General features: G+C 37.2%; 4 protein-coding genes across 4 annotated transcripts; 1 reads left to right on the forward strand and 3 right to left on the reverse strand.

Annotated features, from left to right (window-relative positions):
* The first annotated feature begins 1371 nt into the window (after positions 1-1371).
* LOC111208195 (protein NBR1 homolog) lies at positions 1372-4664 on the forward strand. The gene is made up of 7 exons (XM_048763112.1): positions 1372-1616; positions 1921-2771; positions 2864-2987; positions 3090-3344; positions 3543-3692; positions 3793-4338; positions 4414-4664. The coding sequence occupies exons 1-7, from the start codon at positions 1587-1589 to the stop codon at positions 4513-4515; spliced, it is 2058 nt and encodes a 685-aa protein (XP_048619069.1). The 5' UTR covers positions 1372-1586; the 3' UTR covers positions 4516-4664.
* Positions 4665-4897: 233 nt separating this feature from the next.
* On the reverse strand, positions 4898-5865 carry LOC111208196. Its single transcript, XM_022707030.2, has one exon. It carries the CDS (start codon positions 5436-5438, stop codon positions 4920-4922), a length of 519 nt encoding a protein of 172 aa, XP_022562751.2. The 5' UTR covers positions 5439-5865; the 3' UTR covers positions 4898-4919.
* A 190-nt stretch (positions 5866-6055) lies between these two features.
* On the reverse strand, positions 6056-8231 carry LOC106440779 (alpha/beta hydrolase domain-containing protein 17C-like). Its single transcript, XM_022707363.2, has 5 exons — positions 7647-8231; positions 7267-7303; positions 6947-7183; positions 6829-6876; positions 6056-6740 (listed from the first exon to the last, which is right to left on the reverse strand). The coding sequence occupies exons 1-5, from the start codon at positions 7946-7948 to the stop codon at positions 6261-6263; spliced, it is 1104 nt and encodes a 367-aa protein (XP_022563084.2). The 5' UTR covers positions 7949-8231; the 3' UTR covers positions 6056-6260.
* Positions 8232-11855: 3624 nt separating this feature from the next.
* LOC106436939 (31 kDa ribonucleoprotein, chloroplastic-like) lies at positions 11856-13641 on the reverse strand. Its single transcript, XM_013877891.3, has 4 exons — positions 13051-13641; positions 12673-12774; positions 12183-12464; positions 11856-12100 (listed from the first exon to the last, which is right to left on the reverse strand). Exons 1-4 carry the CDS (start codon positions 13522-13524, stop codon positions 12035-12037), a joined length of 924 nt encoding a protein of 307 aa, XP_013733345.1. The 5' UTR covers positions 13525-13641; the 3' UTR covers positions 11856-12034.
* Between the last annotated feature and the right edge of the window lie 1514 nt (positions 13642-15155).

Below are 15155 nucleotides of genomic sequence, written 5' to 3' on the forward strand. Positions count from 1 at the left end.
AGATCAACACATGAACAATAAGAAAACATATACAAACATCGTCCATTTGTTCAATGAATATTATATCTTTGTTACGCCCTCCATGTATTCAATATAACCAAAATATATATTTTCTTTTTTGTCATGAACAATACAGACTCATATCTATTTTAATATATATATATTATTAAAAGTGAAGTAAGTATTAGAAATATTTTTTTTTCATTCTAATAACTACATGTGCTACCTAATTAATAACTATTAATTGACAACAAATCATTTATTTTGTTAGATTTTTCGCTATCCAAACTTCAAACTTAATTGATTAACTACAACTCATTTATTTTGTTAAATTCTTTTCTAACGAAACGTACGAAACTTACGATTATTTTCTAACCGGATTATTCTATAACCAAATTTTACAATAAAACTAAAAAAAATTATTTAAAATGTATCTACAAACTTTAAATGTTATAGATATATTCATATATATCATTATTTTATTTCACATGCAAAATATAAACTATAGATATTTTTATTAAAATATATAAAGTTATTTTTAAAATATATATTAAATAGTTTGATGATTAATACAATTCACACGTATAAATTTTAATTATAAGAATACAACAAATAAATTTCAATTTAATATTTTCTCAAAAATGAAAATAAAAGTGAAATTTATTTGGCATATAAAAAAAAATTTAGAGACATATATATCTATGTTATTAAAACATGATACATTTAATTTTGAAAATATAGATTTATTAATATATATAAACATAATAATTGGTACTCTAATTTAGAAATAAATACGTCAAAATGGTTAATATAGTCAAAAATATAAATCGACAAATATATTATATAATATATTTTTAATTGGTTTTGTATTCTACCACAATATGAGAAATCAAAAAATTACACACAACAAAAATAGTCCATTTATCACAATTACAAATCGAATAAATACCCATATGAATGTATGTTTGTACAACTATTATATTTTGTATTGTAAAAAATTTATATGTCTATTTTATTAAATTAAACATCCGTGCGGATGCACGGGTCAAACTCTAGTTGACTATTAATTTCAGATTTTTCGGGTTACTCGTTCGGGTTCATTTAATAATACTTCGGATTCAGATATTTTTTGTACCACCCTACAAGACCCGTTCGGGTATCTTTACATTTCGGATTGGATAACGGATTGGATTTTTCGGTTCGGGTTCGGTTCGGATTTTGGGTTCCAGATTTTATGCTCAGGCTTAGGTAAGTCTATTAAAAACCACAAAAATTAAATTAATGTCGCTTTTATTCTCTCATAAATGTTTTTTCTCAGGGCTTTACTTAGCGTTGTTGGTTTTAGTTGTCTTTCTGGACAAGCCAAATAACCAGACAAGTCAATATCTTGTTTGATAAGTCGAATTCATTATTAATTAAATCTAAAAATGAATTAAATAATCAGTTAATATATAACATCATCGTCTCGATATAAATATCAACGCGACCGTCAATATTATTGTGTTGACGATATAAGCGGACTACGGGTACGCTTCTCAAAGGATAAGTTACCTGTTCATTTGCCGATTCTCTAGCCTGTGAGAGCGATGGATTCTACTTCTGCACTCGTCGTCAAGGTTTGATTCCTTTCTTTATCCTCTGTTTTAGCTGCGATCGCGTCGATCTTCGTTTCTGTTCCTCTAGGTTTACTAGATTTGTTGTTTCTTGTAATCTCTCCTTTCGTTTTTTTGAATTTTTCCATGGATCGAATGTGTAACCGCCGGAAAATTGAAGCGGAGATTCGAATTTACTCTGTTAAGTAGCATAAACCCTAAGAAATATAGTGCTTGAATCGTGATCGTGATCGTGATCGTGATCGCGACGCTTGTTTAAAACTTTTAATTCATTCATGTGAGATACATCTGTTTGTGATCATCGCAGGTGAGCTACGGAGGTGTGCTTAGGCGATTCAGGGTGCCTGTCAAAGCTAATGGACAGCTTGATCTTGACATGGCCTCTCTTAGGAGAAAGATCGCTGCTCTGTTTAACCTCCCTCTGGATGATGGTTTCTCTCTGACTTACTCTGATGAAGATGGGGATGTGGTGGCTCTAGTTGATGACAACGACCTCTTTGATGTCACGAATCAGCGACTTAAGTTCTTGAAGATCGATGTACAGCTGAACACTGGTATGACCACTAACTCTATTGCTACGGAGAGAAGTGGGAGGAGTTCATCAGCTTCGGGCATGCCTGATAGCCAAAACCCGGTTGCTATAATCCACAAGGGTATAAATGATGTTATGATGGCTGTACCTAACCCGATGCGTGATACTATTTCCAAGGTGTATATTGACCTTACTTCTAAGGCGGCATCTTCTAGCCCTGTGGTTGGTGAGCTGTTTGATTGCATCTCCAAGCTAGGGAAACTCTCGATTAGTCAGGAAGGTACTCCTTGCTCTCCTGTTACTAAGCCTGGTTCTTCAGTTCCTTCCGCTGGTGAAAAGAACGATATCTCTAAGAAGTCCCAGGCCGGAAAAAAGCCTGCGACTTCTGGTCATGTACCAACCTCAATGGGAGTGGGTGCTAGTTTCAACGAGTGTCCCTTCAGTGGCGTAAATGGATCCAGTCTAAATCCAATGAACCTCAACAAGTATCCCCTTGGTGTATGTCACTCTAAAAAGGGCAGCAATGGTGATTACTGGACCTCCTCACTGGGAGTCTTCCATAAGGGCATCCAGTGTGATGGATGTGCAGTTGTTCCAATAACCGGGCCTAGATTTAAGTCTAAAGTGTAAGGAGTTTTTTTAGTTCCAAGTATAGAAATTACAGACGTCGTAGAATTTATATATGCTTTTGTTTGTTTCTCTGGTGAATATTTTGCAGGAAAGAAGACTATGATCTTTGCAATAACTGCTTCTCGGTGATGGGTAACGAATGGGACTACACGAGAATGGATGAGCCCGTCTCAGTTCGACATCTACATCCCTTTGGAGGACAACGTGTCCCAGTATTGCTCTTCTTCTATGTTTGAGAGTCATTTGTTTCTACTCCTCTCTTTCTCTAGTATAGCTTTGTGGAGATCTCACCTTACTTTTTTTTTATTATATAGTTTTCAAATCCGTGGTTGGTCCCTGTGCCGCAACCACACCATGGAGGCTCAGATTTCAGGAGTACCTGGACTAAACTCGACAGTCGCTTTGTGCTTGATGTGAATGTAATTGATGGAACAGTTGTCGCTCCATCTGCTCCATTCACTAAGATTTGGAAAATGAGGAACAATGGATCGCTGGTGTGGCCGCGTGGCACACAGATATTCTGGATCGGTGGGGACAGATTCAGCAACTCATTTGCAGTTGATTTACAGGTTAGAAAGCTATTTTTTTAGTTTTGCCACTTCTTTTGCTCGATTCCAACCCTTAGCTTCCACTTAAAAGATCAATTATACCGTTTAAATTACTCATGAGTGGCTTGAGTTAGCTTCTTTGCACAAAATGGCAATAGTTTTTATATGTATATAGTTATATATAATACTAGCTGTTTACTGGTCTCAACATCATTGCAGATTCCAGCGGAGGGTGTGCCCATCAACGGTGAGCTTGATGTGAAAGTTGATTTTGTTGCACCAGAGTTACCTGGTCGATACATTTCTTATTGGATGATGGCGTCCCCTATTGGTGTTAAGTTCGGGCAACGTGTTTGGGTGTCGATAAATGTACTTACGAGACCTTTGCTGCTCTTTCTTTTCCTTGAATCTTTGTTTATCTTTGTCAAAATGTCTTTGATACCTTTTTTGTGGTTGGTTGCGTGGTCAGGTTGATGCATCGCTGAAGGGAACTGATGCGAATGAGTTTCATGGATTGAACTTGAACGCCTTTCCTGATGAAACATTTGCACGAGAGTTTACAGGGACCAACGTGAATTATGAGCCAGCTCAAACTGGCAGCTCCAGTGTTAACGGGACATTGAAAGGTGCTGATCTAGAACGAGAGGCCGCTGGGCCACAGATCCCGGGAAACGATGACCTGCTGGTTGGTGACGTTGAGCCTGTTGTTCCTAACACTCTTACTCCATCTTCATCTTCATCTTCGTCATTAGTTGGGTTCCGAAATATGCGTACTGTTGAGGCCTTGGGCGGTGGTTATTCATTTACAATGGACACCCCTGCTCCTCTTCAAGAGGATATAGAGAAGAACGACTTGGAGACAACCATGCTCAAGGAGCTAGAGGAAATGGGATTCAAAGAGATTGATTTGAACAAGGAGATCTTGAAGGAAAATGAGTACAACTTGGAGCAGTCTGTTGAGGCTCTTTGTGGAGTTAGCGAGTGGGATCCTATCCTAGAGGAGCTTCAGGAAATGGTAAGTGTGTGCACTCTGTAAATTCAAGATCCGAAAACAAATTCAGGGATGTTGACAAAATGAGAATTTCTGCAGGGGTTCTCTGATGAAGTGACGAACAAGAGGCTACTGAAGAAGAACAATGGGAGCATTAAAGACGTGGTGATGGATCTCCTCACTGGGGATAAGGAGGCTTAATGTTTTTATTTTTATAAATAAAACGGTATGAATGATTATGTAGTGTGTTTGTGTCGCTAGCATCGTCGCATCGACCTACTTAGTGTGTTCCAATGCTCTGTGTTGGATGGATGATGTTTATTATCAGAAATAAATAAGTATTAAGACTTCATGCTTTCTTCATATTTCGATTAGTTTATGTCATCCTGGTAGATTAGTTTAAACTGTTAAAGGAATGCATACTTAACCAGTCTGTTTATTTATTTATTTTATGGCTTGATGATGATTACAGGCTTTACAGCTGATTACATTTTTGAATTTTGAACGTACGAATGTACATTAATGTTCAATTAAAGATTCAAAAGCAAACTCACCTGCAACTGTTGGCAAACAAATGAGCAAATGAAGACCACTTATGAATTTGTTTAAAATCTCCTCGAAGACGAAGTGGTAAACAAACTCTTAAGGCTCTTTCTGCTGTCCCTATTCTTCTTCTTGATGGCATTGTCCGCAGAGAAAGTATGTTCTTCTAACGTGAGCGCGCGTTCCAGTTTCTTAAAGACGGAAAGAATCTCGTATGGATCCCACAAGGACTGTCCGTATTCCCAGTCCAAAAAAGAGTGATGACGATGCCTCTTTGTTGTAGACAACAATGCTTCCATTTTGAAACGTGAAGGGTTACCTCTGACAAAAGCATGCTTTCTTCGCGCCTCGAACTCCAGAACGGTGCTTTCAGAGTTTTGGGAGCGGCTGAGCCAAGCCTGTGCGGCTGCTTTCATCACCTCTACTCTCTTCTTGACTTCTTCTTCGTCTTCGTCTTCATCTTTAGCCTCTCGTCTCTTCCTCATCTGTTGTCTTCTCCATTTGGGAAACTTTTGGTGAACGAAGCAGATACTAAGGCTTAATGTCAGCCTTCCGAGTCTACTAACTTCTCTCTGTCTCATCTCAGTGCCTTGTTTTTTTTTTCTAGCCTATAGATTTCCAGATGAACTGACTTGTTCATTGTTACTTACCATCCATTTATACAAACATTATCTCATGTAGGGGAAGTGTTGGAACAACTTTTGAAGGCGCATTCAAACATTTAAAAAGCAGAAACAATAAATTATCACACAACGGTTTTATGAATAAACCATCTCCGTTTATGACCTCACCAAAAAAGGGTCATTCAGGCTGTTCAGACCTCTCTCTCTCTCTCTCTCTTAGATGTCTCTATCATTGTACACAAGAAATTACTTGGATCATGACTGTTTGGATCTGCAAGAGATGCATGTCTAAAAATGGAAGCTTCCTCAGTGATCTCCCACTTAAACCCTGCATCAAAAAAGTTGATCCAAATTCATTATGTCAGAGTAAACACTGTTTTTTTACTGTCACGACTCTACAATCAGTACAAAAGTTATTCCCCAAGTCTGCTGACCTCACACCATTTTCTTTCAAACTTGAAAAGCTTGGGGAATAGAGACTCCATCACAGCCCTATACCAAAAGGAGCTCTGTGGAGCTTGTAAAGATTAAGTTGCTTCTCATTCAGTGGATTAAACAAAAGAAGTACCTAGTTATACTGCAATTTTGCTGGTGAGAGACCAATATTAAAAAACAAATACAAAAATGTCGTTTAGGAAACAGTCAGAGAAGTTACCAAACTTGTTAAATCTATTTCCTGTTGATTCCTCCATACAAAACTACAACACAAACACACACACCCCCAATAAATTGAACGAAACTCAAATACAATCTTTAACAACACCAAACCCCCCATTCTTTTTATTCCGTAGCTCGACTTCTATCCAACCAATCCACACTCTTACGAGCTCTCTCCATCGGCTGAGGCTTATCCCTATATATGTCCACGCTCCTCCTCGCCTTCTCCATCTCCTCAAACGGAATCTTCAGCTTCTCAGGCCTCTCAACGTGGCTCAGCTTGTATCCCTGAAACCTCAGCCTGTCTACGCTTTTCCTCGGTTTCTCTCGTCCATCCTTGCTCTTCCTCGGCGGTGCATCCACACTATGCCGAGGAGGCTGCTCACACCCTCTTTCCACACTTCTTCTCGAGAAAGAGCTGTTCCTTTTCGACGCGGATTTCTCCACAGCGCTCACAAACTTCTTGAGATGGCCAATGTACTCGGGGAAGAGTTCGAGATCGCAATGGTTTCCTCCTTTGAGCCATAGAGGTTCGTACTTCTCCTGGCAGAGTTCCCAGAGCTGCTTCCCGTGCGAGAAGTCAACCACATCATCCGCTGTTCCCTGCAAAATCAAAAAAAAAAAAAATGGTTGCACCTTTAAAACTTACACACAAGTAGTGTCCATGAAACCACCAATCAGAGGAACTTACATGAATCACGAGGACAGGACACCTCACCAGCGAAATCTTGTCAATGTTCTGAAGGAGAAGATCAAACAAGAGGAGGTCAAATGAGAAACATTATGTAAAGAAATTAAAAAAGGGTTACCTTGTATATGTCAAACCAATAAGTGCGCTTGACAGGATACATAACTCTAAGTCCAGAAAGAATAGGACTATGAAGAATGGAAGCTCTTAGTCGAGGCAAACGTGTAGCTAACTCGACGGTTGGTCCACTACCAACAGACTGACCATATAGGATGATGTTCTCTTGCTTTGCCCCATAAGTCTCTTCCAGACATTTGTAAGCAGCCTCTATATCAGCATAAGTATTCTGTTCACTGGGCTGTAACAGAACCAAAATAGATTTATCTTCACAGTGAAACATTTGAATCACAGAGAGTCTTATGATCTGTGTGGTTGACTCACCTTCCCTGATGATTGGCCATACCCTGAATAGTCATACCTGTAAACATATTTAGAGAATGTTCCAAAGTTTAAATAAGCTGAAACTGTAAACTTGGAGAAACCAATCCATTGTTCCATCAAAAGAAGTACACTTTTTGGGAATTAAAAACACTTTGCCTCCAGAAAGAGAAACCATAACAGATCTAGAATGTCTAAAAATAGAAACTTTTTTGTCTTGGACCTGTAAGAGATCCAGATTCAGACCAAACCTTAAAGACAACATCTTTGCATAAACAACAAGACTCTTTAGGTAGAATTCAACACTCTTTCAGCTAAACACACTAAGAAAAATCTGATCTTGGAGATTGAAAGCAAGCAAGTGAATTACAAAAGGAACTAACCCCATCAAGTTGACGCGGAGGTGGATACTAAGCTCGATGAAGAGCTCGTACATCTGACCAATATCAGCAGCGTTTCCGTGAGAATACAGAAGCGTTGTGACGGCCATAGGGTACCTGATGTACATGGCCACGATCTCGTTGCCTCGGCGCGTGGGCAGACGCAAAACGTCTACGTTTTCTCGGTGTGGAAATGGGTCCATTAGCAGAAGCTCCGTTGCTTCGTCTCTGGTTATCTTGTAAGACGGTGGATTCGGCGGGAAGAACGCTAACTTCGCCGCCATTGAAGAAGTCACACCTCCCATCTCTCTCTATCTAAAACAGAGTCCCACTCTCCAAAGTCTCTCTCTTTCTTACTCTCACTGGTTGCTGGGAGTTTCAGAGAAGAAGACGAAGATGGTGATGATGATTGCGAGGAAACATTCCTTCTCTTTGTTTTAGAGAGATGGAGAGAGAGAGGGCCTATGGCTGATTTGAAGCCTAAAGTTAATTCCTTTTTCTGACATTAATATGCAAAAACTAATCATGTGCTTTATTACCGATAACGAAGATAAGCATCTTGTCTGTTCTGTTATCGAGTTAAAAAGAATTATAAAAAAAAGTTATGTTCATTGTATTATTGAAGAGTTAGCCTCTTAGCCTTTAATAATAAAATCATGAGAGCATGTGTGATTCACATGGATATCATCATAGAGTCCCATTAGAAGTTAAAATATTCTAAAATTCACAAGGTTTTGTTTACTATATAATATGGTTTAAGGTTGTATTTTAATAGAAAGAGGCTACTATTATATTTAAAGATACATATGTAATGAACTTACAGGTTGTAGGGTTTGAGGGTACAGGTGGATATGGTTGGTTTGGTTGCCTTTTGAAAGACCTTACTGGTAGCATCATGGGTTAGGAAGAGGAGGGGGACCAATCATCCATCCCTCCAACCTTCTTTTGCCGTCAAAGTTTTGTATCGCTTCTGCTTCTTTTTTTTTTGGTCAACTACTCTAAAGTCTTTCTATCCAATTCCATTAATGTAATGTAAACTAAACTGAATTTGTTTTTGAATCCTGATAAGCTTAGTAGTTGATGCTTACTTTTCAATACTTATGGCTATTAAGGGCTACCACTTTGCTTGCTATTTATGACAACACTGAGATTTGACGACCCTCCTTTCTTACATGGGATATACTGTATTTTGATTTAGTGGGCTAGAAATCAAATAAAACCATTATCGTTTTTTTTTTTCTTGTATTCATAATCATTCCCTGGTGCAACGCCAACCTAGGCCTTATACTTTCATTCCTTCCGAATGTTACATAGGTGTGCAGTATATAACGTTGCAGGGTCTTTTCCAAACTTGGTTTAGTACCTATGAAAACTTTTACTATTTGTGATGTCTTCCATTCGTTACACAAATTCATAGGTTCTGTACATACACATTCTTTCACCTGTTCAGTAATTTGACATTTCATCAAAAAGAATGTTACATAGTTTCAGTAAATATATATAGCGTTTGCATTTTTTTTATTTGGAATGAGTAAAACCACTTATATATTTTTAGTATATTTTATTCAAAAATAGAAAAAAATCTATTATAGAAATGTGTCATACTCTGATCGATATATCCATAATAAAATTCATCTATTTTAAATAAAGATATAGAATAATATTTTGTTTACCTTTTTCGGCATTTTGTTTGTCTTTATATTTAGAAGTAAAAACAGTATTCATCTATATTATTCTTAAAAAAAATAGAGGAACTTTATTATATAAACATACATTAAATTCATTTCTATAGTGGAATCGTATTTGTTATTATAAAACGTTGGTGATGGATCATTGGATCAAAAATAAATTAATAAGGAGGGCAAAGAGACAAGTGTGAAGATTAATGGATATGTCTGGTCGCGAAGCTAAGAGCCAAGGTTGGGGATAAGAGAGAGTGAAAGAAAGTTCCCAGACATAGATCAGGCCGAGAAATGAATCATCAATGTCGCTCTATTCTCATACACTCTGTTTCCTCTGTCCTTTGTCTTGACTCTATTATTTCTTATGATGTTAAGCCTGTTACACATGCATGAATATAATGGACCATTTCTTTTCTTGTATCCCGACAAGTGTTGCAATTCCATATTCTGATAAAAGCGACTTCACGAGCACGATCAAGACTTTTTGCTTATTCTTTACTGGAGTATCTTTTTATTTTAGTTAGTGTTTATCTTCTCAAGTCAAAATATGCCATCATGATGAGTCGAATCAAATCACATTTGTTTCAGAATATTTTTTTACGGCCTTTACTAGTAAGTAGATATGAACCTATATGTCTAAGTTTATTATTAAGTTAATATACAGACAATCAAGATCTTATCCATAGCTAAATGAACTTTTTCATAGAACTTGAAAACACCTTTTCTCTATGTTCTCATGATGTCTTAATGTTAAATTTTTTTAACGACTAATGTTATAACTTAGTTTAGATACATCTCACGTTCTCAATCTCTAATTAAGACTTGGCTCATTTTAAAGATAGTCGTAGCTCTTGGTTTAGCGTATTTTTGACAGATCGGCCGCTAAATACTACCCTTACATAACCATGCAAGGCCATATTTATAAAACCTAAAAAATGGTATCTGAAAGATTTAAGACTAAGAGTAATTAAAAAAACTGATATATTTTATTAGAAATCTCTTGAATAATCTTATAGACTTGTTCAACCAAGTTTATATGACAAGTGGAGGAGACCAGAGCATGATTGGATCAAGTGTAATGTTGATGGTTCTTTTGTTAATGCTGATATTCTTCCGAGCACGATGGGATGGATCTTGCGTGATTCAAATGGAGTGTACAGAGGGGCAGGACAAGCCTCTGGTAAAAGAGTTAAAAATGCTTTTTGAAAGTGAATTGCAGGCCTTAATCGTAGCAATGCAACAATGTTGGAGTAAAGGATATAAAACAGTTGTTTTTGAGAGTGACTGTCAAAAAATGGCCAATCTCTTGAATAAGCAAGGTCTTCATCTTGATGGTTATAATTGGATCAGAGGGATCAATTGGTGAACACAACAATTTCAAGACATCAAGTTCGTCTGGATTGCAAGAGAAGGAAACAAAGTTGTTGATACATTGGCAAAGAGCCCTTTACCCCCTCTTCAAACATTTGTTTTTCATTTTTATGTACCTATGATGTATTTTCCTTTGTTACATCAAGACTATGTAAACTCTGTTTAGTAACAAAAGTAGAATTTCTAAAAAAAAAAAACCACTGATCAATTTCCAACTAGGGATCTCTCAGACAACAACAATTGCGTCTCACAAAAGATATCTCTCTCACAAGACTCAGAAAACTAGCTTGTTTTGCGAGTTCTCCTGCTCTCTCTCTATGTTGACTAACCTAATCTTCTTCAAATTCCTCTTCTTTTATACTTTTGAATTCTTTTCATACTCTTCAAAAATACAATTAGACCTTCAACGTAGCTAGTTTCTAAAAGGGCTTTTATACATAAAGTTAGTGGTGGGCTCCACATATCACCATAAAACCGGTGACGAAAGTGGTGAAATAAGGATCGGTTTTATGTACTGTTCGCGAGCCCCACTGATACGTGCCGGTCCGCGATTGGTTACTATTTATTTATTTTTTTTTCGGACAAAAAAAAAGAAAAAAAAATTAAGAAACTCTAAAACCTATCCAGCTATAATCATTGTCTTAGATACTAGCTTCAATTACCTTTTCGTCCAGCCGCTTCAAACTCTAATATTCTTGGGCTTATAGTATTGAGGCCCCTCCAGTTAGAAGCACAAATTTTAGGGCCATCACATTAACATACTGGACCTGAACATTTCATCTTCTTTTAACCTTTGATGAATATATTGCTCAACTATCTTTTTTTTTTTTTGAAAGAACATTGCTCAACTATCTTTGACCACAATGTGATAACAAACAAGATATACCCCATGAAGCAAAGCCGATGATTTGGAATCATGATCATCAAATATCCAGACGAATAACAAGATCATCTTCACTATGATTACAGCTTCACGTTAGCGTGTGGTTAACAAGAACCCAATCCTCACCTGTCACTTCCTTTCAACTCTTTGAAAAACGATAGAACAAGATCCATCTTGCAAGGGAAAGCAGTGCTTTACTATAGAAGCTTTTCACTATTTGGCGCGTTTGTGGTGAGGCTCCTTGTTGCTAATATTTAAAACACTGACAAGGAATAATGACAGAGAAATGTGGATAGACCGTCAAGGAGAAATAATGATACAAAATTACATTAGAACTTAGAAGAAGCTTCGCATTCGGAACTCTGACCCCAAAAAAAAAAATCACGAAAGAGTGTAAGAATCTCGTCTAAACAAAATGCAAAGAGACAGAGGGCAGAGAGAGATCTTCTCAGTCCTTAAAATCCACCAAGCCTTGGACGCTCCTCCGCTACATTCACTCTGATCGCTCTACCCTCCATGTTCTGCCAAGACACAAAGGAATTGAACATCACAAAATCATGTAAGAACTGCATTAGCATATATATGAGGAACATGAGGGGGTACCTGTCCATCAAGAGCAGCGATGGCATCATTGAGTTCAGTCTCGTTAGACATTGTCACAAAACCAAACCCACGTGAACGACCTGTCTCACGGTCATAAACCACTCTAGCTTCCACAACTTTGCCATGCTCACTGAACACTTGTTCTAGACGACCATTGTCCACATCCCACGGTAGGTTTCCAACATACACTCTGAACGCAGGCTCGTATACCCGAGGCTGGCGTTCTGGACGTGATCCTCTGGGTGCTGCCTTGTTCACCGTCAAAAGCCGTCCGTTCAAATCCTAACCAAAAAAAAAAACATGAAAAGATCAACATAGATGCTGAATAAAAGATCAACATAGATGTTTTTTAGAGCAGAAAGACTAAAACTTTGGTCGGATTAAGAACAGATAATGCCACTAATGAGCCAATATCAAAGGAACAGCATCCCTCCAATCCATCTATACATGCTAATAGTTCAGATATGATTTGATACACATATGAACTTACATAACGGTTGAACTTCTCAACAGCAGTCTCAGCTTCTTCCACCGTACTCATCGTCACAAATCCAAACCCACGACTCTGGTCGGTTTCCCTATTGTATATAACCTTCAACCAGAAGAACCCAAAGGAACAAGTTAGTATTAGCAAACACTTTCTCTTCAACTATAAACAAATGTGATAACTAAAAACAACATCAACTATATATACATACTCAAAAACCAATAGTATGAAAGTTCCATCTAATATCAACAGGTACAGATTCAAAACCAGAGATGCTCCAAACAGTTAAAAGCCAAGAACTTTGACTTCATCTCATCCATTTGACTCATAAAGGATGCAAATTGCAATGCACAGAACATGCAAGAATGAAACCAAACTCACCTCGGCGATTTCAACTGTACCGGCTTGCTCAAAGAGCATAGCCAAGGCCTGGCTATCAACGTCGTAAGCCAAGTTTCCAACGAAGAGCTTCGCTTCTTCCAGAGGCTCCGTAAAGTCGCCACCTTCGCTCACATCTCCTTCCCCTTCCGAAAACGTCGCTTCTGGTTCTGGGTCGCTCTCCTCGACGGCGACAGATGATGAGCTCCCGTCTGCTTCTTCCCCGTCTTGCTGAGACCAATCCGAAGTCTCGGCAACTGAGGTAACAAAAGGTGACTTCTTGAGGTGGGTTTGGGTTTTGAGAGAGAGGGAGAAGCGGGAGAATGAGAGCGGGAGGCTAGTGCGTGTGGCGAGGAGGGAGCAGCGAGTTTTGGAGGAAGAGATAGTGGAGACTGAAGGGTGGGACAAGATGGTGGAAGAGGAGGATTCTGACATGGCTAAAGGCCTCAAGCTTGAGGTTACTATTGAAGAAGCCATTGGAGAATTGTGAGAGAAGAGAAGGAAGTGTGAAAAAGAAGAGGAAGGGAGGGTTTTAGAGAGATAGCAGATAGGGATAAGGAGGCCCAAGACATCAAGAGAAAAATTATAAAATGAACAAAAAAAAACAAAAAATATATATATATTTTGAGGTTTTTAGCCATAATTTTTGTTTTAGGATTTATGTTTTTTTTATTATTTGTTTCTTAATTTTTTTATGTAGTTATATTTTTGTCGATGAAATTTATAATATACTCCATCCGTTTCGAAATAATACAAATTTTAGAATTTTCGCACTTTTTAATAAAACATATTAAAACTTAACTATAAATGCATAGTTTTTGTAATTTTATATTTCCTATATTTTTAAACCAATAAAACTTTAAAAATGCAATTAATGTTCTTGAACTCCACAATTTTTCATTATTAGTTGACAAAAATTACATTGAAATATAAAATGTATATCTTTTTGAAATAAAATTTTTATTTATAATATACATCTTTTTGAAACTGATGGAGTAATTTTTAAGTAGATGGTTTAAATTTGATTTGCAAGCATTTGAGTTTTGTATATTGCACTGAGCTACACCGTTTTTGTGATTTCTTCTTCTGAACATATTGTTGTTGTTTTCTCTTCCTTTTTAAACTCTGTGAATGCAATGTTAAAAAGTTAAAACACACATTCTATCGAATGTGTGTTTCTCATGGTTTAAGTAAGGCTTGGACGTTGATACTTGCATTAGCCTTGTAATTGTATCATTCAGCTTATCATAGTTGAATATGGAAATGGAAAGAGACTTTTGGTTAGCACTATCGGAGGAGACGTGTGCGATTTGGTGTGAAGCAAAAATTATATCATAAAGAACAATATATAAATTACATACAAAGTTCTAAAGACATATATGTCAGTAGTCCTTGTTTTGACGACTTCTCAGAAGAATGTAATTTGATCTTCATTGAAGTTGTAAACTTCTCACATCAGAAACAAGTTTTAGGAAGATAACTTAATTATCAATTATAGGAAAACCATTAAGATATATGCGCGTGATAAATCTTATTCCACAAATATACTTAAAACATAGAGTGTGTTTCGAATGCATTTCTCATTTTTGGGATAACTCTCGACTCTTGATACATGTCACTATGCTCTCTAAAGACTCAGATACCTAACAGTTACAACTGAATTAACCAGCCCACGCGTAGAGCACAAGCTCAACAGCATTACCATCAAAAGTTTTAAATCATTCTCGCTAAATAGGAGACGTTTGTTTGTAACCAATGTGGAAAATTCTCTAACTAGTTTGATGTTATATATGACAAATAAAAGAGGGGGGGGGGGGGGGGGGGGGGGAGCTATCTTTATAAGTTTGTAACTTTATATTCGCATAATTTATTAAGTACTGACTTGCCAATTCGAACCTGCTACACAATACCCACTGCATCACATCGTTCGTTGCAACCAGTAACCACAGAATCTTTTATATTTCTTCTTTTCTTTCCTGAGTTATTATGTTGCAGAGCAGCACATGTGACATGACATGGCCAAGAAAAAGAGTATTATAGTATTGGTTAGTTATTTGGAGAAAAAACAAATATACTGGTTAGTTATTTTAGTTGTTATAAAAAGGACC

The sequence above is a fragment of the Brassica napus genome, chromosome C7 (assembly GCF_020379485.1).
Source record: "Brassica napus cultivar Da-Ae chromosome C7, Da-Ae, whole genome shotgun sequence".
NCBI lineage: Eukaryota > Viridiplantae > Streptophyta > Magnoliopsida > Brassicales > Brassicaceae > Brassica > Brassica napus.